General features: G+C 53.1%; 1 protein-coding gene across 3 annotated transcripts in view; it reads left to right on the forward strand.

The window, feature by feature from the left end:
• The window catches only part of UMODL1 (uromodulin like 1), a 69,149-nt gene that overhangs the window by 79 nt on the left and 47,639 nt on the right, over positions 1–21,431 (forward strand). For all 3 annotated transcript variants that reach the window (XM_012501826.2, XM_030806155.1, XM_003280660.3), the window contains exons 2-6: positions 4,568–4,810; positions 12,174–12,335; positions 13,378–13,499; positions 16,352–16,538; positions 18,363–18,503. In XM_012501826.2, the coding sequence (XP_012357280.2) occupies positions 4,568–4,810; positions 12,174–12,335; positions 13,378–13,499; positions 16,352–16,538; positions 18,363–18,503 (855 nt within the window). The remainder of the gene's footprint in view (positions 1–4,567; positions 4,811–12,173; positions 12,336–13,377; positions 13,500–16,351; positions 16,539–18,362; positions 18,504–21,431) is intronic.

The following is a 21,431-nucleotide window of genomic DNA, read 5'->3' on the forward strand; positions in this document are numbered from 1 at the left end:
AGGGGTCTGGGCTTGGCATGGGCAGTTCTTAAGGACAGGGGCTCCCTGGCATGGGTCTCATGAGGACAGCCTCCTGCGGAGACCTGGGCAGGCAAGGACGCCTCTGCTTGGAGAGGCGACGTCTGTTCCTTGGTGGACAAGCTTTTCTGTAAGCGCACATGGTAGCAGCTGTGGAGGTGGGCCAGGAGTGCCAGGTAGGGTTTTGGGAAGAGGACTCCCCCAGTGGGAACCTGTTGCTGAATCACCTGGGCGTTCGTGGGGGGAAAATGCAGATTCTTAGCCAGCAGGTCTGGGGTGCAGGGCCTGGAACTCTGCATGTCTGTGGGTGATGCAGATGCTGTGGGTCCTCAGATCCCACTGAGAACAGTGAGCTCCTACAGAAGAAAGGTCTCCTGAACCTTGGTGCATTCAAGTCCCCGCTTATAGATTAAAAAAAAAAAAAGGAGATCTAGCCTGGGCAACATCATGAGACCCCATCTGTACCAAAAAAAAAAAAAAAATTAGCCAGGCATGGTGGTGCACACTTGTGGTCCCAGCTACACAGGAGGCTGGGATGGGAGGATCGCCTGAGCTTGGGAGGTCGAGGCTGCAGTGAGCTGAGATTGCTCCACTGCACTGCAGCCTGGGCGGCAGAGCAAAAGCCCCCAATCAAACAAACAAAAAAAACCACAATACAAAAACAAAAAAGAAAGGGAGACCCAGAATGGATCAGGGACTCGCCCAGCCCACACAGCTCACAGGGCAGAGTCACCACAGGAGCCAGAGGCTGCACCAGGGCTCTGTCCGGAGTTTTCCCAGGCATGCGGAGAGCAGAGAAGCTTCTAAAAAACGCACGGGGGTTCTGAAACCCCAGAATCCAGGGAAATGGGGGTGCAGAATTTTAAAATCATTTTCCTCTTAAAATCTGTCTTATTCAGTTACAAATTTAAAGGAATCCATTCTGTTTCTAAAATAAACTATGTTTTTGTACTACTTTAAAGTTTTTCACCCAGAAGCAGGATTTTGCTTTGTGATTTGTGGAATGGATTTTCCCATTGGAACAGGTAATGTGTAGACCCCACAGTTCAGATGCATAATGAATGGGAATCCCGGGAAGCTGGAGAAGGTCTTAGGAGGTGTTTACGGAACCCCTCATTGTATATGAGGACACGGGGCAGAACCTCAGCAACCCCACATGTGCTCGCCCCGAATTCCCCCTGTGTGCCAGCACTGCCTTCACGGGCATGGCCCCACTTCAGCCTTTTGCAGCCACAAGGCATGGCTGTTATTTCATGGATGACAAGAGAGGGGCACTGGGAGGGCATGACATGGGCGCAATCATGCAACAGGTGTTTCTGAGCCTGGGTGTGAGCGCAGGTCCATCTGACCCCAGGACTCTTGTCGGCCCCAGAGCATTAGGCTTTCCCATCTCTGAGATGGGAATCCAAGACCCCTGGCTCCTGCTCCGATGGCCCTTGTGGGTCTTTGCGGAATGGCAGGATCTGCTAAATGCTTTCTTCTCTGGGCTTGGCCAAGAAGCCAGGCTTGGGATGGCACATGACCTCAGATAAAACGTTAAAAACAAAACAGGGCAAACATCTCCCGGGTTCCACAGGAGACGAGTGTGTGTGTGTGTGCGTGTGCGTGTGCGTGCAGGAGGGCTCTGCTGCGGACCAGCTGGGGCCATGTAACGATCAGGTGGGGCCCTGGCACCTCTCTAGAGACAAGGAGCTGTAAGTCTCCTTAATGTGGTTGGCGTCTCTGCTCAGTTTACGATGAAAAACACAAGCTAGATCCACTCTGCTTCTTGGTGCAGAAGTCCTCGGCCTTTGCCTTGCTCGGCGTGGTCACTGAGTAGGCGAGAGCGTTCCTTCCGGCCATATTCCACCATTCTTCATGCAAGTCACCTCTAGGCTCTCAGTCAAGCTGCCCTGGTCCTAGAAGCTGATTTGTCCTGTTCCACCCCGTATGACGAGGACCTCCCGTTCCTTTGCAGAGCTCACAGTAACTGCCCCACTGGTGATGCCAAGCAGCAGGTGGTCCCCATCCCCAGGGGCCCTGCTGAGCCCGCAGGGTGATTTGGGGTTCAGCCCCCAGAAGAGGTTGCAGCTTCAGTCCCTGTTGCTTGTGGAGTGGGGTTGCTCTGCAGCAAGTGTGTGGTCTAGCACCTGTGTTCTGCCCAGAGCAAATCTGCAGCCTCTTCCCTCACCTTGTTTGAGGGCTGGCTCTGCCCCGTTTCTTCCTGGGGTGAGTAACAAGCCCCTGGAGTCCCGCTTTCTGCACACTTGTAGGTTGCTGTGAGGTCCAAGGAGGGTATCTTCAGAGACGCTGCCCCAGTGGAGGGAATAAGGACAGCAGTGGTTTTGTGATCATTTCTACTCCCATCTCTGTGTTCCTCCCCAGAAATCAATCCAGCTACTCATTGAGGGAAATAAACCGTAATACTGAGCCCCCACCTCTTGGGGGTACACTCTAGTAAAGCTTAGAGCTCAGGGGTTGAGTGTCTGAAATGCAAGCACTGTATGTCAAATCCTCCGTTCATCCTGCACTGAGAGTCCATGTACTCAGGGCCCCCTGCTAGGCGCCACAGGGGAGCTGGAGGGGACCCTTCACCACCCCTGTGTGCACTGGCTAGGGCTGCTGTAACAAAGAAACACAGCCTGGGCGGCTTAAACAGCAGAAATGGATTCAGTCACAGTTCTGGAGGCCAGAAGTCTAAGGTGAAGTTGCGGGCAGGCCTGGCTTCTCCCGAGCCCTTGCAGGAGTCTCTGCTCCGGGCCTCCAGTTTCTGGGGCTGCTGGCGATCTTTGGTGTTCCTTGACTGGTAGAAGCATCACCCTGGTCTCTACCTTCTCCCTGTGTGCCTGTCTGTCTCCACATTTCCCTTTAGTATAAGGACCAGTCATATTGTATTAGGGCCCACCCTAATGTCTCCCCTTTAACTTGATACCCTCCATAAGACATTACTGCAGATAAGGTCATATTCTGAGTTACTGGGGTTTAGGACTTTAACACGCGAATTTTTGGAGGAACACAATCAATTCCAACTAGGCAGTAGGGGCTCCCGGAGAGATGGGTAGCCCAGGCACCATGTCAGGGGATGTCCACGACCAAAGAGCCTCGTGGTGAATGAATGTCATGGGGCCAGGGGTCTCGAGAACGGAGTAATCACATTGATGGAGGGTGATGGACCTTGTGTAAAGGAACCAGGCTCCGGTGAGAGATGTGTGGGGCCCGATAGGGTAAACTTGATGCTTGTCCAGCAGCGGGGGTGATGGTGCCTCCTCCTGATCACAGTGGTAACGGCTGAAAAGTTGAACTGGCCTTTTTTTTTTGAGATGGAGTCTTGCTCTGTCACCCAGGCTGGATGGCAGTGACATGATCTAGGCTCACTGCAACCTCCGCCTCCTGGGTTCAAGCAATTCTCCTGCCTCAGCCTCCTGAGTAGCTGGGATTACAGGCGCCCACCACCACAGTTTTTTATTTTATTTTTTATTTATTTTTATTTTTTTCAGAGAGAGTCTTCGCTCTGTCACCCAGGGTGGAGTATAGTGGCGCAATCTTGGCTCACTGCAAACTCCGCCTCCTGGGTTCACGCCATTCTGCCTCAGCCTCCCAAGTAGCTGGGACTACAGGCACCCCCCACCACTCCTGGCTAATTTTTTGTATTTTTAGTAGAGAGGGGCTTTCACCATGTTAGCCAGGATGGTCTCAATCTCCTGACCTCGTGATCCGCCCACCTCAGCCTCCCAAAGTGCTGGGATTACAGGCATGAGCCACTGCGCCCAGCTCATACCCGGCTAATTTTTAAAAAATATTTTTGGTGGAGATGGGGTTTCACCATGTTGGCCAGGCTGAGTCTCGAACTCCTGAGCTCTAGTGATCCGCCTGCCTCGGCCTCCCACAGTGCTGGGATTACAGGTGTGAGCCATCATGCCCGGCCTGAGTTGGTCTTTTATCATCAACAAACTTCTCACACACTTGCCACAGAGCGACCCCACTCCACAGGTGCTTTAAGTACCTGCTTACTTATCTTCCACCTCATTGAAAAGAAAGCCGTCATTGTCATGTCCTGGCCACAGCAGGCCTTCAGTTTGCACTGTGGAGGGAAGTGCTGCACGTTCACTTCCCATGTGGCAACCTTGAGGCTCAGGGAGACTAAGAGATAGATGTGCACGAGATTCTACGGCCTGTGGAATCAGCTCACATGGAGCAGAACAAAGGGACGTGATCTCTAAGCGTTGATTCCAGCGCTGTGCTCTCTCCTTCGTATATTGACCGTGAGACCCCTGTGCTTCAGGAAGTATGCATGGGGCCCAGGTGGCACCTCCTCCTCAGTCACAGCGGCTTTCTTAGCAGGCCAGGCTACGTTTATGCTTTATTCTTCAGTGCTCACTCAAGCAACAGCCTTCCTGGTGCACTAGCAGGCAAAGGCCGGTGGAGAGGGCTGGTGGGCAGCTTCTGAGAGGCCTGCCCGAGTGCGGGAGGCGTGGTCTCACTTGCTGTTGCAGAGGGACGCCTTGCGGATAACTGTTCGCACGGATCTGATCCTGGTGTTCTCAGTCGCCTCCTTGCTTGCCTCTTTTAGAAAAAGGCCTCTCCCTGTTGGGCTACCAGCTGTGCAGCCACCGTGTGACCCACACTGTACAGAAGGTGGAGGCCGTGCAGATGTCCTACATGACCTATGTGTCCTGCGGTGGCTGGATCCCCTGGAGGCGGTGCCCCAAGACGGTTTACCGGATCCAGTACCTGGTAGTGGAGGTCCCTGAGTCCAGGAACGTGACCGACTGCTGTGAGGGCTATGAACAGCTCGGCCTCTACTGTGTCTTGCGTAAGTCCAGAGCTGCTGGGCTGGGGCGGAGCCACCCTTGCCGTCGAGAATCCTGATGGGACAGGTGCTGGGATCCATTGGCCCCGAACTTGCTAGATCTTCTAGGAGCACAGTTCCCAGCCTTGACCAGACAGCAGGGTCATCGGCAGGGCTTGTCCCTGGCCCCACTCCCAGGTTTCTGAGTCCGTGGGTGGGGGTGAAGTACAAGAATTTGCCCTCCTGACAAGTTCCCGGGTGACACTGACGCTGCTGGCCCAGGGACCCCACTTTGAGAAACTCTGTTGTTCTCAGAGGGCTCCTGGACAGCTTTAAAAATGCAGATGCCTGGGTCTCTTCCTGAGAGAGTGTGGGGGAATTGGCCCGGGGCGTTGAGAGAGTGTCAGAGAATTCGTCGGGGTCGTGGCATGGGTGTCGGGAGTTTTCAAAGCTCCCAGAGTGAGTCTCATATACTGCTGAGTGTGAGAGCCAGCACTGAACTCTCTTCTACAGCAGCCTTTTCTTTCTAAAAGCTGCAGTGAAATGCTTTCGTAACCAAAATCCTATTCTGAACTCCAGTACATGAAAGAGCTGGAAGGAGCCCCGAGCCTACCACCCTAAGTGCTCAGAGGCCCCCACATCCTCCCAGTTCCTCAGTGCAGTTTGGAAGCTGCTGTCCTGTAGGATGCTTGGGGCCAGTTACCAGGGTGACCTGTGTGGTTATGCCAGGCCAGGGTCTGAGCCGTTGGGATAGGGCGGGGACTCAGGGCACAGCCCACTGACACACAGGTGATCTCTTCCAGGGGAGGGGTGTGTGTGTGTGTGTGTGTGTGTGTGTGTGTGTGTGTGTGTGCTGGCTGCTAATTTTGAGTCAATACCAGATCTGCAGTGAGTTTCTGTACAGTCAGAAGGTCCTGCCTCACACCCCCACTGTGGAGGGATGTGGGGATGTGTGGCTCCAGCTTGGTGCTGGCTAGGGTCACTGAGACATAAGGGCTGCGACCTCCAGAGTGCAGAAGCCACCAGCTCCTGGGTACCCCGAAGGGGATCCTACAGGACCCATCCTTGTGGCCTGAGACTGTTGTACCCAGGCGAGTTAGAGAAAACGCCACACTTTGAGACGAATTAAGAGTCCTTTATTAGCCGGCGACCGAGAGACGGCTAACGCTCAAAATTCTCTTGGCCCCGAAGAAGGGGCTAGATTTTCTTTTATACTTTGGTTTAGAAAGGGGAGGGGGTCTAGTTAAAACAATTTTACAGAAATAAAGTAGGCAAAAAGTTAAAAGGATAAATGGTTACAGGAAAGTAAACAGTTCCAGGTGCAGGGGCTTTAAGACTATTACAAGGTGATAGACACGGGGCTTTGGGCGTTATCAATCAGATGAATTCCTGGGAACTGCGGGTATAGCTCGCCACAGTATCTTATCAGTTAATTGCATTCTTGGATGTGCTGGGAGTCAGCTTGCACAAGTTAAGTCCTTGAGGAAGGGGCTGCCAGTGAAGGAGCCAAGATGGAGTCTGTCTGGCTGTCTTAGCTAAGGGAGAGTCAATTCAGGTGGAAACAAGGCTAGGTGATTAAAGGAAAGGGAGAGTCTAAAAACAGGGTTAGTAAAAACCAGGTTGGGCATTACAAGACCAGGACAACAGCAGAATGGAGCACGGACTCCGCAAACCAGGGTGTCTGCCTCCTCCAGAAACCAAGGGCCCCCAGATTGTAGAGTCTGGGGTCTGCATAGACTTGCATGCTGGGCCATCCTGAGTGGGCCCTCCCTCAGCCCCCAGTGCGATTTCACCGATGACAGGGACAGTTGATGTGTTTCTGTTGTCCCGTTCAGAGGGCCAGGAAGAGAGAGGGCCCGATGGTTTCGGGTGTGCTGTTAACAGGCATGTTCCTCTTTCAGGCGTGTTAAAACAATACCACCATGACCAACACCTCCATCACCAATAGAAACCAGGCAGGGCCAGCTGATCCCAGAGCAACACCTCCATCACCAATAGAAACCAGGCAGGGCCAGCTGATCCCAGAGCAACACCTCCATCACCAATAGAAACCAGGCAGGGCCAGCTGATCCCAGAGCAACACCTCCATCACCAATAGAAACCAGGCAGGGCCAGCTGATCCCAGAGCAATGGCCCTTCTGTGCTCTCATTGGTTCCTTAGAGGGCCACTGGCAGGACAAGGCTATGCCTTGGCCATGCTGCTCAGGTGCTGGTCTAAGGAGACCCTTCCTGTCCTGATGCCTGGCCCCATTTCCACTTTCCCTTTCTTTGAGGGCCACACACAGAGGGGCCTGCTGAGCCACAGTTGCTGCTGTCCACTCCTAGGGGATGGTTGGGGGCCATTAGGACACAGGTGCTGGTGCCACGGCACCTCGGTTTAGAGCATGTGGGCTTTGCAGTCAGGACATGCCCTGTCCTGTCCGGTCTTACCTGTGAAGGCCACACCTCTTCCTACCTGTTGGCATTGTCAGGACTAGTGAGGGGAGGAGGCCCTGGGGGAGGCTGATCAGCAACCCCTTCCTGCTCCCGTTCTGCAGGGCCACACCAGCCCCACCCATGCCCACCATCACCTTCTGTAAGAGACCCTGGCCTGCTGCAACAAACAAGTTAATTCCCTCCCAGAAGACAGGGAGGCCCCTCCCCACCACCTGCCCTGCATCCCCCTCCACAGACCAGCCTCCAGGAAGTGCCTCTTGTTGGAATCAGCCCCACTTTTAGAGTGTTAATACCTTTAATTAGGGGCTCACCAGGGTGATGCCCTTGCAGTCAGGGAGTCCTGTGGGTGAGAGTGGGGAGCTGCCCTGGGGAGCTGCAGGGAGTGGAGGGCGAGGCCACAGGGAGGGACGTGGGGCATGAGGGGAGGTAGACTCGCCCTGCGGGCCCCGAGCCCCTCAGTAATGGCCCCTCAGGTTCTAGAAGGCTCACTCTGGCACAGTGAAGAGGGGGCAGACCTAGAAGGAGGAAGGAAGAGAAGAGGGAGGGGAACAGGCACTGCCTGAGTGCATTCTTTCTAAGAGGCCAGAGCAGGAGACCCTCCAATCCCTTGGGCACCAAAGGAATGAGTATCCCTGGCTCTGCAGGTGGGGATCCAGGCTAGGGGAGGCCCGCGCCTCCACCAGCGTGGCACAGCTCCAGGAAGGCAGGCTGGGAATGTGGATCTGGGGCTCTCTGACCTCCAGGGAGATTTTTGGAGGTTTACCAAACTGCACTTTAGTGTAAGGGAGTTTGTGGCATTTGAGTGCTGTGGCTGTGGCGACTGTGGGAGGAGGAACATTTCAGGGCACTGAGGACATGGAGTTCTTTCTCAGAAAGGTCCCTGCCTGTGCCAGGGCCTGGTGAAGGGCACAGCCCACGAGGCTTCTGCAACTCCTGCCGCTGGAGGGCCTGTATCCCATTTCTTCCCAGCCCCAAGGTCAGAGACATCATGCTGGTGGTGTGAAGGTGCCTGTGGTGGGCGGATTTACACCCTGGATTTTGGCAGCGCAACCTTCTCCATGCTTGCACAGCTCTTTTGATCAAAGCCGCTTTTTTCTGGGATGCCGCACAGCAGGTTGGCTCCTTGGAGCTGGATGTGAGATGGTTTCAGTTGAGCACCGTGACTCTGGTTTGTACAGAATGAAGCAGGACCTGGCAGATGTTGGAGGCCCCTGGAAATACTGGGAGGCGTGAAGGGCAGGAGATGCTCCTTCCTCTGCGGTGGGGCCTCCAGGTCGCCCGAGTGTGGGTGACTCACACCTCAGCCGCCCGGGGGTCTGCGCCTCGGAGTCCTATCCCCCAGACAGTGGTAAAATGCCAGACATGTTTCCTCCTTTCTCCTCCCACTCAATAATGACTTATGCAAAAAAGGGAAGGGAAGCGTGGATACACACGTGATACGACTTTCAGTGACTTTTTCAACTTTTTCAGTCCAGCATGTGGAATGCGATGACAATTGGTGCATTATTTTATGTTTTTAAAAATATAATTACAGAAATGAACACACAAGCCATGCAGAAAATTTGGAAACACAGAAAAGAACAGGAGGAGGAAACGATCCCAAGCCTGCCGCTCACGAATAACCACCTTTCACGTGTTCTTTATCCAGGGCAGACATTTCACAAGAGGGTGGCCACTGTGTCCGAGACATTTGTAGCATGATTTTACCACTCAGCAATGTATCCACAGCAGCTTTCATGCCCATAAACATGACTCCACTGCATGCTTTTACGGCCACGTGGCATTACCTCATACGCACATCAGCATTCATTGAGCAAGCTCTTGCCCCTTCACAGTCAGTTGCTTCTAATTACTCATTATCATACATAATGCTGTGATGAACATCATACGCCACAAACACAACTGTGCACAAGGTGGATCATGTGCTGAGGATGAATTCTGAGAAGTGGAACCCAGCATCTTAGCTGTGCTCCATAACTCCAGTGACACCCCATTTCTGCACAGGATCAACCTCCTGGCAAACTCAGCCTCGTTAGGCAAGTCCAGGACCCCCAGAGGACCAGGAGACTCCCCAAACTTCCTGTCCCCGCGTGCTGATGACCAGGGGCCCTTTGGTGAGAACCTCTTGTTCCGATCAGGCGAAGAGGCACCAAGGAAGGAGGAGGGAGACAGGAGCGACTCCTCCCCAGCCCATCCAGTCCTCAGCCCTGGGAGCCTTGGGTTTTGTTGCTCAAACAGAAAGCTCCCCTGTTGCCTCACTGGACCATGACTGACAGTGTTGCCAGGAGCTGAGCAGCTCTGTTTTGTTGTTTGCATTGAGTTAGGGAAGAAGGAGATTTTTGACTTTCTATCAGATTGGAGTTGTTCAGCGTTCTCAGGGCACTCGGTCAGCTGTCCAGCTCCAAGGGATGGAGGGGCTTCCCGGCAGTACCCAGTTAAGACGCAAACCTTTCACTCAAAAGCACGCCTCTGGTGATTAGGCAACTATTTTTGGAAGCCAGTTTTGGGGGGATTGTTTCTATTTAAATAGGCTTTTAGTTTAGAATAGTTTTAGATTTGCAGGGAAGTTGCAAAGATAATGCAGAAAGGTCCTGTACCCCCCACCCCAGCTTCCCCTAATGTTAGCATCTTACAGCTCTCGGGACTACTTGTCCTAAGGAACCGACACTGGGCATTGTCAGGAAACTCCATAGTTTATTTGGATTCCCCTGTTTTCCCCTGAATGTCTTTTCCTGTCCCAGGAGCCCACCTTCTCTTTAGTCCACATGTCTGCTTAACCCTGAGGCCTTTGCTTTTTGCACTGGGAGGCAAAGCAGAGACCTTCAGATTCTCAGCAAGCCTCCACCAGGCTCCTGGCGTTGCCCTCCTCGAGCTGCACCCAACGTTCATTTTTCATGCACTGCCATTGGTAGAGCTGCCTGGATGATGAGGAGATGAAGAGTGAGTCAGGGACAACGCAGGAAAGAGAGTGCGGCTGAGAGGAATGCCCACAGCAAGGCCGGGCGCCAGGCAGACAGGGCTGTGTGAGAAGAGTGGGGATGCAGGCTATCTGCATATTCCCTGACTCTGGCTCCCCCTGCTCTGGCCAGCTGAGCAGTGTCCTTGGTGATGTGGTCCCAACAGAAGTCAGGGCCGCCACCTTCTTTCTTGGTTGCAGAGTGCTCTGCCGAGAACTTGGGGGACCTGAGAGGCTGGTCCCTGGGACTGCAGCCTGCTGAGGCTGCCCTTCCACTTGGCCAATCCCACGAGTTTTCCCCACCCTCGCGGGGGTGAGTCCAGGACTCAGTTACCAGCTGGCCTCCTCTAGTCTTCTGGGCTCTGAGAGGTCTTGAGCTGTGCTTCTCAACATCCCCAGGCCATAGACACACAAAGCTTGCCACGCATCTGGGCATGAACTGGACAGCTCTGAGTAAAGCCCTAGGGGGGCATGGCACCCACCATCAGGGTGGCTGGCCATGGAGGCCACAGAGCTGGGCAAGCCTTCTCTGGAGCCCAGCAATGGGGTCCCTCCTCCCTCTGTGTCTTCCTCATGGCTGCCCTCAGCCTCCTCCTGGAGCTCCCATCTTCTCAGCTTCCTTCCGTCCTGGGAGATGGGGTCGTCTCCTGCCCTGGGCCCACCTCTGCCATCTTGGCAAAGGCACACTGCAGGCTCTGCGGCATCAGGCACATGCTCTGCTGTCTCCTGTCCCCTGGGGTTCGGTTTCTTCTCCTTGCCCTCCTCTTGTGCTTCTCAGAGCCCTGAGCGTCAGCCCCCAGACTCCTGACAGCTTCCCTTTGGGTGGATTCTCAGACTCCTGCAGTGCTTTCTGAGAGCGCTACAAGCCCCTTTTCTGGAAAGCCCACCGTGGCCTCCTCCTGCAGCCTTGGCTGAGGTCTGGTCCCCAGGACCAGTGCACCTCCCAGGGGGACCCCACCGGGCTGGCCTCTTGCCTTCTTCATCTTTGCCTCCTGCAGAGGCTTGCCGCGTTTCTGTGTCTGGAGCTGCATCCGAGCTGCCCTCACACTGTGAAGGTCTGGGGAGCTGTGCAGCCAACAGCCGGCGGGCTGGCCTCAGTGGCCGCCTCCAGGGCCACTCTGCCATGCGTCTCCACATGGGCGAGCAGTGGACATGTCCGACTTCACATTTGCACTGCTACACTCCTGGTCTACACCAGGCCGTTCTTCCTGCAGCTTTCCCCAGCTCAGGAATGAAGCCCGGGAGCCTTCCTGAAGCTTCTTCTCTTACACCCCATCCCGTCTGTCAGCACATCCTGTGGACGCCCCCACCTGATCTCCCCAGGGTCCCATGCTGCACTCGCCTGCACTGTCACCTAGGCCGGCCCCCACCACACCCCACACCAGGCCTGTACCTCGCCTCGTGGGCGCCAGGGCTGATGTCTGCAGAGCTGCTCCGAGCTCCCCTCTGCCCAGCCTGGGCATGAGCCCCTCTCCAGAGTGTCCTTCAACCCCCCACACTGCTTCATTCCCTGAGGCTCTCACCCCATCTGAATATCTGTAGATCTCCTTGCACTGTTGTTCCCCCACTGGAATATAAGTTCCCTGAAGGCTGGGCCCTGGGCACCCGGCATTGTGCCCGGCACATAGCAGGTGCTCAACAAATATTGAATGAATGAATGAATGAATGAGCTATCAGGACTTGAAGCAGCAAGGGGCCCTCTCAGGGGGTGATGGAGCCCCCTGGACCTGGACTTCTGAGGCCTAGAGGAAACAGAGACACCTAGGACCCCAGCTGAAGCTGCCCTGGCGGGACAGATGGGCAGAGGATATGAAAGCCAAAGCCAACGGCCCTCCATTGGGGTGGGTGTCTGCCCAGGCATGGGGATGGGCCCCGAACAGGCCACAGACCTATAGGCAGACTTCAGCATCAGGAAGCACCGACACGAGGTCCCTGTGCAGCAAATCAGGTTTGTCTTTCATCGCCAGCATCATTAATTGTATCATTTTCTCCCAGCCCTGAATCAGTCCAGGGAGTTCACATCAAGACCCGGGGTCTGCCCCGCAGAGGGGCCTGAACCATCCACCTCCCCCTGCAGCTTGGACACCGACTGTCCTGGACTTGAGAAGTGCTGCCCCTGGTCAGGGGGGCGCTGCTGCGTGGCCCCTGCACCCCAAGGTAGGCTGCTGCGGGCCGTGCTCATGGACAGGCAGCAAAGGGGGGTCTCGGTGAGGCCTGATCTGTGTGAAGGTGTGGGGAGGAGCGTGTTTCTAGGAGCAGTGACCGATTTCACCAGGAGCCCCCACTGTGTGCACAGGCAGCGCCTGCTCTGAGATAATTTCTTAGTAAAAATCTGGCCACGGAACTCTCGGGGGAGAAATCTCATGGCGCTCTTAGGGGCCCTGAAATGGGAAGACGCTTCTGGTGGAGCAGAGACCCGGATTTCCCAGTTTGCCTGGAGAGGCGAGGAGCTCCAGGTAGATTTGTTGCAGGTGTGGAGCTGGCTGTGCCTGCAGTGCCACGGGGGCCTGATGAGCGCCGCAGCACCCGTAGGCAGGCCCTGCCACCTCAAATGTGCGCCTGCTGGTCTGGAAAGCTCTCTTTTGATTGGGGTCTGCATCCAGGAGAATGGGATGGCCTATACATATATATATATGTATAATGTTACATATTATTTAATATTTAAAATGCTATATATTATAGCATTAGTATGGTATGCAGTAATAAAGCAATAGTATACATAATATCAAATATTATTATATGATAATACTATATCATTATACTACATGCTATTATATAGTATATATCATATTACATATGACTATACTATCCAATATTTGTAGTATCAATAAAATAATGACACAGTATAAAGCAATTTTCTGTATCAACATTCTATGAGAGTATAATGAGGCTGATAGGCTCTATTTACCTCCTAAGTGGATCTCTTCAAGGGAAGGCCCGCTGCTGTGGGTCCCAGGCCCAGCTCACCTCTGAGCAGGGATCGGTGGTCTTCAGGGACATTAGGATGGAGAGGAGCAAGGGGCGGGCAGTGAGGACATCCCCCGTGTCCTGTGGTAGATGTCTTTTTGCAGGGAGGTAAATGCAGGGCAGGGCCTCTCATGGCCTCTTGTTCCCTCTCCTGCCCCCTCTCCCACCCCAGTGGCTTTTGTGACTTCAACCTGTCCTGGGTCCATAATCATCAGTGTTTTCGCTTGTACAGCTCCAGAGAGGGACCCCACGGGCTCCTGGTACAACGTCACCATCCTGGTGAAAATGGACTTCGAGGAACTCCAGCAAGTGGACCCCAGGCTCCTCAACCACATGCGCCTTCTGCATGCCTTGGTAGGTGAGATGCACAGGGGCTCCCTGCACGCTCCTTGCGGCAGCTGCTCAGGCAGACCCAGGTATGGGGCCGTGGAAGGGACCTGGGGGTTGGGCAGGGTGATGTTCCACAAATGGCCCCAAATGACTGACTCTGAACCAAATTCTAGTTCTTAAAAAATCAGCTTCAAAGAGGTGTGATTTACATGCAACAAAATGCACACAACTGAAGCGTGTAGTTGGCTCAGTTGTGATGTGTGTACCCTCATAGGCCCGCCTGTTGTCGTGGAGAACGCGGATCCCTAAGCTTGCAGGGGTCTGCAGTCCCAGCAAAGACAGCCTAAGCCCCGAGCTCTTCCCTCACCACCCTCACTCCCAATTTCTTCAAGTTCTGGCTCCTGCTTCGTGGCAGCCGGCACCATCCTGGGAGTGCCGAGATGGGAACCATAGCCCAGGGCTGGAGAGCACCCCGGGGTCCGATGGTTAGCAGCGCCCCTGGCCTCTCCACACAAGTCAGAAGCACACCCCAGGGTGACATCCAAAACTGTCTCCAGACGTCACCCACTGTCCCCTGGGGATAAAAACAAACACCCTGGCTGGCCCTTGCTGATGACACAGCTCATGCTTTCTGGCCCATCAGCAGTGACTTCCAACCAGGATGTCTTCTCCAGCTCAGGCCACCATCAATCTCGGGAATCCCAGCGTGGACAGGGCGCTGCGTGTCCCCAAGGCGGCCCTCCCTGGGGGATGGTCTGGCTTCAGGGCTGGCTGCTGACAGGGCCTGCGCTCAGAGGGGCCTCAGCTTAGTCTAATGTGCTGCTGTTGCCCCTGGAAATGCCGAACACTTTTCAGACAAGGGGCCCCGCATTTTCCTTCGGCATCTGTGTAGCTGTTCTGTGCTTCAGATCTTTTGTGTGTCCCATGTGTGCCTGGGTATCTTGGTGTCAAACCCAGGGTTGGGGCACTCCTTGGCCTTTAGACTAAGCTGGCTGGGAGCCCAGATCAGATGGTGCGCACCTCACGTTGTTCTGGGCTGCTGGCCAGTGAGCTGCTAGACGGGTAGTCTGCAGCCTCGGCCTTAACAGCCCGGGCTAGGAGTGATTCCTGTTTCCTCTTAGCTTGTTAAGGGGACTGCCCAATTGGCCAGTAAGAAACTAGCTCTGAAGCCACACTGCCTGGCCCTAGTGTTGCCACTCATCAGCTGTGTGACCTTGGGCAAGTCACTTAACCTCTCTGTGCCTGAGATACCTCCTCCATTAAATATAAATAATCGGCCAGGAGTGGTGGCTCAAGCTTGTAATCCCAGCACTTTGGGAGGCCAAGGCAGGCGGATCACTTGAGTTCAGGAGTTCAAGACCAGCCTGGCCAACATGGCGAAACCCCGTCTCTACTAGAAATCCAGTAATTAGCCAGACGTGGTGGCACGTGCCTGTAATCCCAGCTACGGGGGAGGCTGAGGCAGGAGAATTGCTTGAACCTGGGAAGCGGAGGTTGCGGTGAGCTGAGATCGTGCCACTGCGCTCCAGCCTGGGCTACAGAGCGAGACTCTGTCTCTAAATAAATAAATAAATAGAAATAATCATCACCCTGCCTGAGACAGGGCCATGAGTTTAAATCATACATGTAAAGAGCTTGAGATGGTTCCTGAGCTTCCTGGTGTGTGTGGGCCTGAGATGTTGTGGCTGTTGTGTTTTCAGTATTGCTGCGTGCCACCTGCTGTCTCCTCGTGCACGCAGGTTTCGTGTCTCCAACCAGCCCATTACCCCCGCAGAAGCACCTTGCCTTGCACAGGGGTCAGGCACCAGCAGGGGCTGGGCTCTGAGACCTGCTTCTGCTGCTGAATAAGGGGTTCCGATGAGGCCGGGGCTGGTTCCCAGTTCTGTATGCTAAATTATGAGCTGCATCTCCTCCCAGGAAGGGGCTTCAAGTGTGTATCGGAGGACTCCAGCTCTCCCCAAACCTCCTTTGGAGTTCCCAGTGGAGACTTGGGGGTTTGCTGGCAAAGTTTGTTCTGGTGACCACTGGTCTGGCTGTGCAGCTGCCGGTTTGCCTGGCTTCCCAAGGGTTGAGATTTCAAGATACTAAGCTGAAATAAAAATAATGCATATGAAATGAGGAAAGTGATTATTAAACCTCAAAAAAGTAATTGGATGTGTACAACAGGAGACCGTGGCTTTTGATCTCGAATTGTCTAATTCTAGTTCTAATTCTCTGTTGTCAGCTGCAAGAGACCTGCAGTCTTGGCAAGGGTGGAAGACCGAGGGTCCTGGGGCCGGCTGCTGTATGAGTGTGCTGGGGCCACTGTAACCAAGGACCACAGACTGGGGGTTCAAACAACAGAAACTTATTCTGTCACAGTTCTGGGGGCTGAAGAGTCTGAAATCAAGGTGTCGGCAGGGCTGGTTCCTCCTGAGGCCTCCAGGCCTCTCTCCTTGGCCTGCAGACGGCTGTCTTCTCTGTCTCTTCACATTGTCTTCCCCCCATTCATGTCTGTTTCTGTGTCCAAATTTCCCCTTTTTGTGAGGGCACCAGCCATATTGGATTAGAACCCACCTTCACTAATTACATCTGCAGTGACCCTGTTTCCAAATAAGGTCACATTCTGAGGTACTGGAGGTTAGGACTTCAACATATGGATTTTAGGGCACAGAATTCGGCTTATCACAACTGGTGCTGAAAGGTACTGATAGTTCTGGTTTGTAGGACTTTTATTGGGATAGTGATGGATATATAAGTACTGTAGAGGTTCTTTGCTGAAGAGCAGAATGGTGTGTGTGTCTGGACAGTTCATTTCAGCTCTGCGGGCCTCAATCTCCTCGTCTGTCTGACGGGGTGTCCTTCTGCTGTGTGACGCTCTGATTCTGGCTTCACAGGTCACCAGCGCCCTGCAACCAATGGCCTCCACCATCCACCACCTGCACTCAGCCCCTGGGGACGCCGCCACCACAGTGTCACGGCTGCTACTGGGCCTGTCGCGGCCACTGCCTGTGGCCAACGTCTCCGCCCTCCTGGGTGACATTGCGAAGCGTGTCTACGAAGTGATCAGCATCCAGGTGCAAGGTTGGGCTTCCCTTGATCCTCCCTCTGGGGAGGCTGCAGGGCGGTGCCTGAACAGCCAAAATGCAAGGTGGATGCTAAAGCCAGACCAGTCCTTTGTCTTTTAAAGGAGGTTTAAGTTCAGGAGCAAAAGAATAACTGGTTCAAGTGTGTTCATCCCACAGGTGTGGGACCCATCTTCAGCTCACCCTGTAAACTCCAAGTCCCCAAGTGCAGACCTCGAGAACTTATTTTGCCCCCCATTTCCCGCCCCTCTCCCCTTCCCTCCATCTCTCCTCGGATCCCTCTGGCCTCCTGCCCCCTGGGCAGGCTTCTCCTTCCATCCTGGTGGACACTGGAGTGCAAATCCCAGAGCCACACACAAAGAACTTGTTTCTTCAGTTCTTTGGTTTCCTAAATTTCGCTGTCGCCTCTTTCCCACCCTCGCCAAGGACATCCTTGTACTCCAAAGGCTCCGTCAGCACAATTTGTCTAAAGTTGAATTCGTATCTGGCAAAGCACATAGACGTGGCCTTGTTTCTGGAAGAAATTACCTATTCTTTGTTGTTGTTGTTCCATGTCAGGAATTGGCAAACCTCATCTAAAAGGGATCAGATAGTAAATATTTTTGGCTTTGTGGGCCCACATGGTCTCTGTCTCAACGACTCAGCTCTGCTGCTGTAGCAGTCACAGACAGTCCACAAGCAAACCGCTGGGCTCCCGTACGGCTTCCTGTACCCAAGCAGGAGGCAGCCAGGCTAGTCTGCTGCTCCCAGGGCTTTGCGGGAGGGTGGCTGCCTTGGTGAAGCCTCTTCTATGACACTGAGGAGGCACGTGACAAAGCCAGGGCTCAGAGCCGCGTGAAAGCTCTAGCGATTGCATTGATCTCCCTTCAGGTCAGCACATGTTCTTCAAAACCAAGCTGCATTGCTCTAGTGCTATTAGGCAAAGTGCTCGTTCTGTCATCTGCTCTGTCAATGACCTTTGGCCAGAGGTGGCAGGAGCACACCTGTGGGTGGACCAGTTGAGTTTATTATTTGAGGCAGCGAGGGAGAACCCACACCATGGAGAACCATGAGGTCTCTCAGTAAGAGATTGTTAGAAAGAACCTGTTACAGGATGTGAGTTTTGATTGGGTGGTTTGGGGAGGGTCTAGGGAAGTGTGATTTTGTTCTGAATTGAATGCTGTCAGAAAATGGAGGCAACTCCACGTTTGGGAATCTCAATACATCTAAGCAAAAGAGACGGGAACAATTGCATAAAGATAAGCCCTAGTTTGTAAAGAACTAATAATCACTCATTTGGGCCAAGAGAGCCAAGAGAGGGGCATTAGTATTTTGTGAGTGACACATGAGCTTCTCGCTGTCTGTACTTAGACAGCATTGGGAAGAGGCCCTGTCTGAGGCTGGTTGCTGCAAGATGGTTCTGTCTGGGAGGCCTGGGCCAGCATCAGAACGTCAGGGGTGGCTCTGGGTTTCCTTGTTGGCACAGAAAACACCCACTGATTTGCTTTACGCTTGGGGTGGGTTGTTTTGGCCCCATCTTTTCATGACCACTCAGACTCAGTCCAGCCCAGAGAGATTTGCTCACTTGAGGCTGTCCGATGAGCCAGCTGTGAGTCCTGCCTGAACATGGGCTGCTGCTCGGATGAAGATGGTCAGCAGCCGTACAGGGCTTTCTAAGATGAGGCTTCCATAGTCCCCCTTGGGATCACTGCCCAAGGCACCCCTCAACCGACATGGCACAAATCCATGGCACGAGTCCACAGAGGCCGTGTGTGTGCAGGTAGATGAAGATGACGAGGCAGCTGCGACTGCTGAGCGTGGGTCCCGCTCTCCTTCCCTGTAGATGTCAATGAGTGTTCCTACAAGGAGCTCAATGCCTGTTCTGGAAGGGAACTGTGCGCAAACCTGGAGGGCTCGTACCAGTGCGTCTGTCACCAGGAAGCTCCAGCCACGTCTCCACGGAACCTGAATCTGGTGTGGGAAGGTAACGGCTAGCCTCTCTCAGATGGTGTGGGAATGGCTTAATTCCTGTTTGCCCCCGGAATACTCACCAGCAGTGCTTACAGCTGCAGCATTTACCCCGCGATAACTCTGCCATGAAAGATCTTGCTTTTATTATTATTTTCACATCACTCTGGTATATTGACTTTGGAAACAAGACTATTCTACTTATAGCATTCTGCTTTTAGTAGTGGTATTTCCATTTACAACATATAGTGATTCTCAATCACTGAAAATGTCAAATCCTAGAAAACAGCAGTCCCACGTGTGTTGTTAACATTGTTCTCGAACAAGTTGTTGGCCGACGATTCATTTACTGAACCTGTTTTTCTGAAATAGATGATTCTGATGATTCAGACAATTCTGATGTTAGTTCTGTTTAGAAGTAATTCCAAGAACAGTTTTTATATTTTGTTTTCATATTGAAAATCAGTTAGATTTGCTTCAGCCCCAAAGAGCGTGTTTATGTAAAATTAAATGAGTGCTGGCAGTGAGCTGCCCTTTTTTTCTTCGAAACGGGAAAAGGGTGAAGGCATTTTTTAAAGGCTGGATGGTCTTCAGACCACAGGGACTCTTCTTGCCAAGAGGGAATGGCTGGCTTACAGGCACAGAATACACTTAGTTCTTTCAACCATTATTGATCTCCTAGTGGGCCACCCTTGCATCCATTCTTTGGCTTAGGAAATGTTGATTTAGGTGCTATTCACTGTGCTAGGTGCTGGTGATGGAAGCATGCAGAAGCAGGTCCTAATCTCTGGCTGTCTAGTGAATTGTGGAAATGGAGACATTTTGGCGCATGAAAGGGCATGACTGATGTCTGCATTGGAACCACGAGGATAGGCTGGGGCCATCCCTAGCATCGCGGGATCAGCCTGGAGAGCAGAAGAGCAGACTGGGCGTGGGGGGAAGCACGTAGATAAACGTGCCCAGGTCTGTTCCTGTTGGGAGTGGGGAGGGATGTACCAGCCAGGACTGGCACACGGGATTGGCTCTGCCATCAAGCAGCTTGGAATAAGAAGTAACTGTGTAATCTGAAATGTAGGAAGGTGCTATAAAGACGATACTCTGAGTGCAGGAGTCTAGGGTGTGGAAGGTGGTGGAGAAAAGGATTCAGGCAACATTTTAGAGGTAGAACCTCTGGAACTTACTGATTAATTCAGTCAAGAAGAGGAAAAAGGAAAGAAGACGGAATCCAGATATCTTGATTGAACAATGCAGTAGAGGGTGTTTCCACTGGAAGGGAAGGGGAAGATGCGAGCTGTTGCTATTGTCAATAATAGTTACAGCTGAGATGGAGTGAGTGGAGGTGCCAGGATGCTGATTGAGTTGGACACGTGGTGCTGGAGCGCAGAGGTGGGGCTGGGCTGCATACGTGAGTCCAGGGTCACCTCCAAGTGACACTTAAACCATGGTATGGCTGAGAGAAGGGAAGAGGCCTGGGGCCTGTGGCCAGAGAACCCCAACAGTGCCAGGTCAGTGCAGGAGGAGAGGCTGCAGAGGACGTGGGTAAGGCAGGAAAACAGCTGGAAGGGCGTGCGCAGCAAGGTCAGCAGGGAAGGCTCAGCAATCCCCAAGGGAGCAAGCGGTAAGCTGGATGGCAAGCAGGGAGGGCACACGCGTGGGTAACAGCGGGGCAGGAAAGCGCCCGTGGGAACTGCGGGGATCTAGCGCAGACTTCAGGAGAGCAGAAGGGAAGCAGCCAGCAGCCAGGGTTAGGAAGACAGCTGGAGGAGAGAAAGAAGAGAGAACAACCGAGAATCCCACAGGGAAGCTTGACTATGAAGAGGCTGAGGGAAGGAAAGCCTGATGTGGAGGAGGCTGTGCACTCCCAGGGGGTCTCTCAAAAGACAGGCGAAGCTGATCCTGGCTCTTTCTATTCCCTGTTCCTTTCCAGGTTTGACCTTATTGAATACGGGGTTGTGTTTTGTTTTGTTTTTTTTTTGAACCTTATTTAAATCCTGCTACATGTGTAATTTTATAAGCTGCTTTCTTCAGTTCCTATAGTGTGTATAAAGTTTCCAAGAAGAAGCCTGGTTTTCACCATGATAATTATTGGTGGTTGAAAACTAGTGGCTTTCTAAGGCAATCATATAATATTCTTTCCCCTCATGGGAGCACTTCTGTTGCTTCCAAGAGTCTGGAACTGTAACATTGTGACAGGGGTTACAGAGAATCTCTTTATATCCAATTTGAATTCATTAATCATTTAATTTGCATGTTCTTTTTCCTTAAAAGGGACTCAAGAGTGAGGACCGTCCCTTTGTTCACAATAACAACACAGCTGGCAGTTGCCTGCACTTCACGCGCACTGGGCTCTGCTCTGAGCACTCTGTGGGTATTGCTTCATGTAAATTCTTAAAATAACCCCAAGAGGCAACTACTCTTCTTAAGCTCATTTTTTTCAGAAGAGGAAATTGAGGGAGAGAAAGATTATTTTCTTGCGTAAGATCCTAAGGCTGCTCCTTTGCAGACGCACATGAACCAGCTGTTCACGACTCCCTGCCACCCCCGTGTCCCAAGGCCATCTTCCCTAGGAGTCCTCTGGCAGGGACCTGCCCGAGAGTGTGATGGCCTCTCCCCCATCCTCGGGGGCTGCCTTTTGTCCTGGTGCACTCAGGACAACCGCCATGCCCTTTCCTACCTTCATGAGTGCTTAGGACCAAGAGTCAGGTAGAACTCCAGAAGAGTTGAATTATTTTATTTGGCGTTCCAGAACCCAACTAGGAAAAGGAGTCTAAGGTTCTGGTTTATTTAATTAATTTTATTTTTTGTTTTTTATAGAGACAGGGTCTTACTCTGTCACCCAGGCTGGAGTGCAGTGGCGTGATCACTGGTCACTGCAGCCTCCAGCTCCCAGGCTCCAATCTCAGCCTCTGGAGTAGCTGGGATCACAGGCATGCACCACCACAGC

Source organism: Nomascus leucogenys, chromosome 25 (assembly GCF_006542625.1).
Source record: "Nomascus leucogenys isolate Asia chromosome 25, Asia_NLE_v1, whole genome shotgun sequence".
NCBI classification, from domain to species: Eukaryota; Metazoa; Chordata; class Mammalia; order Primates; family Hylobatidae; genus Nomascus; species Nomascus leucogenys.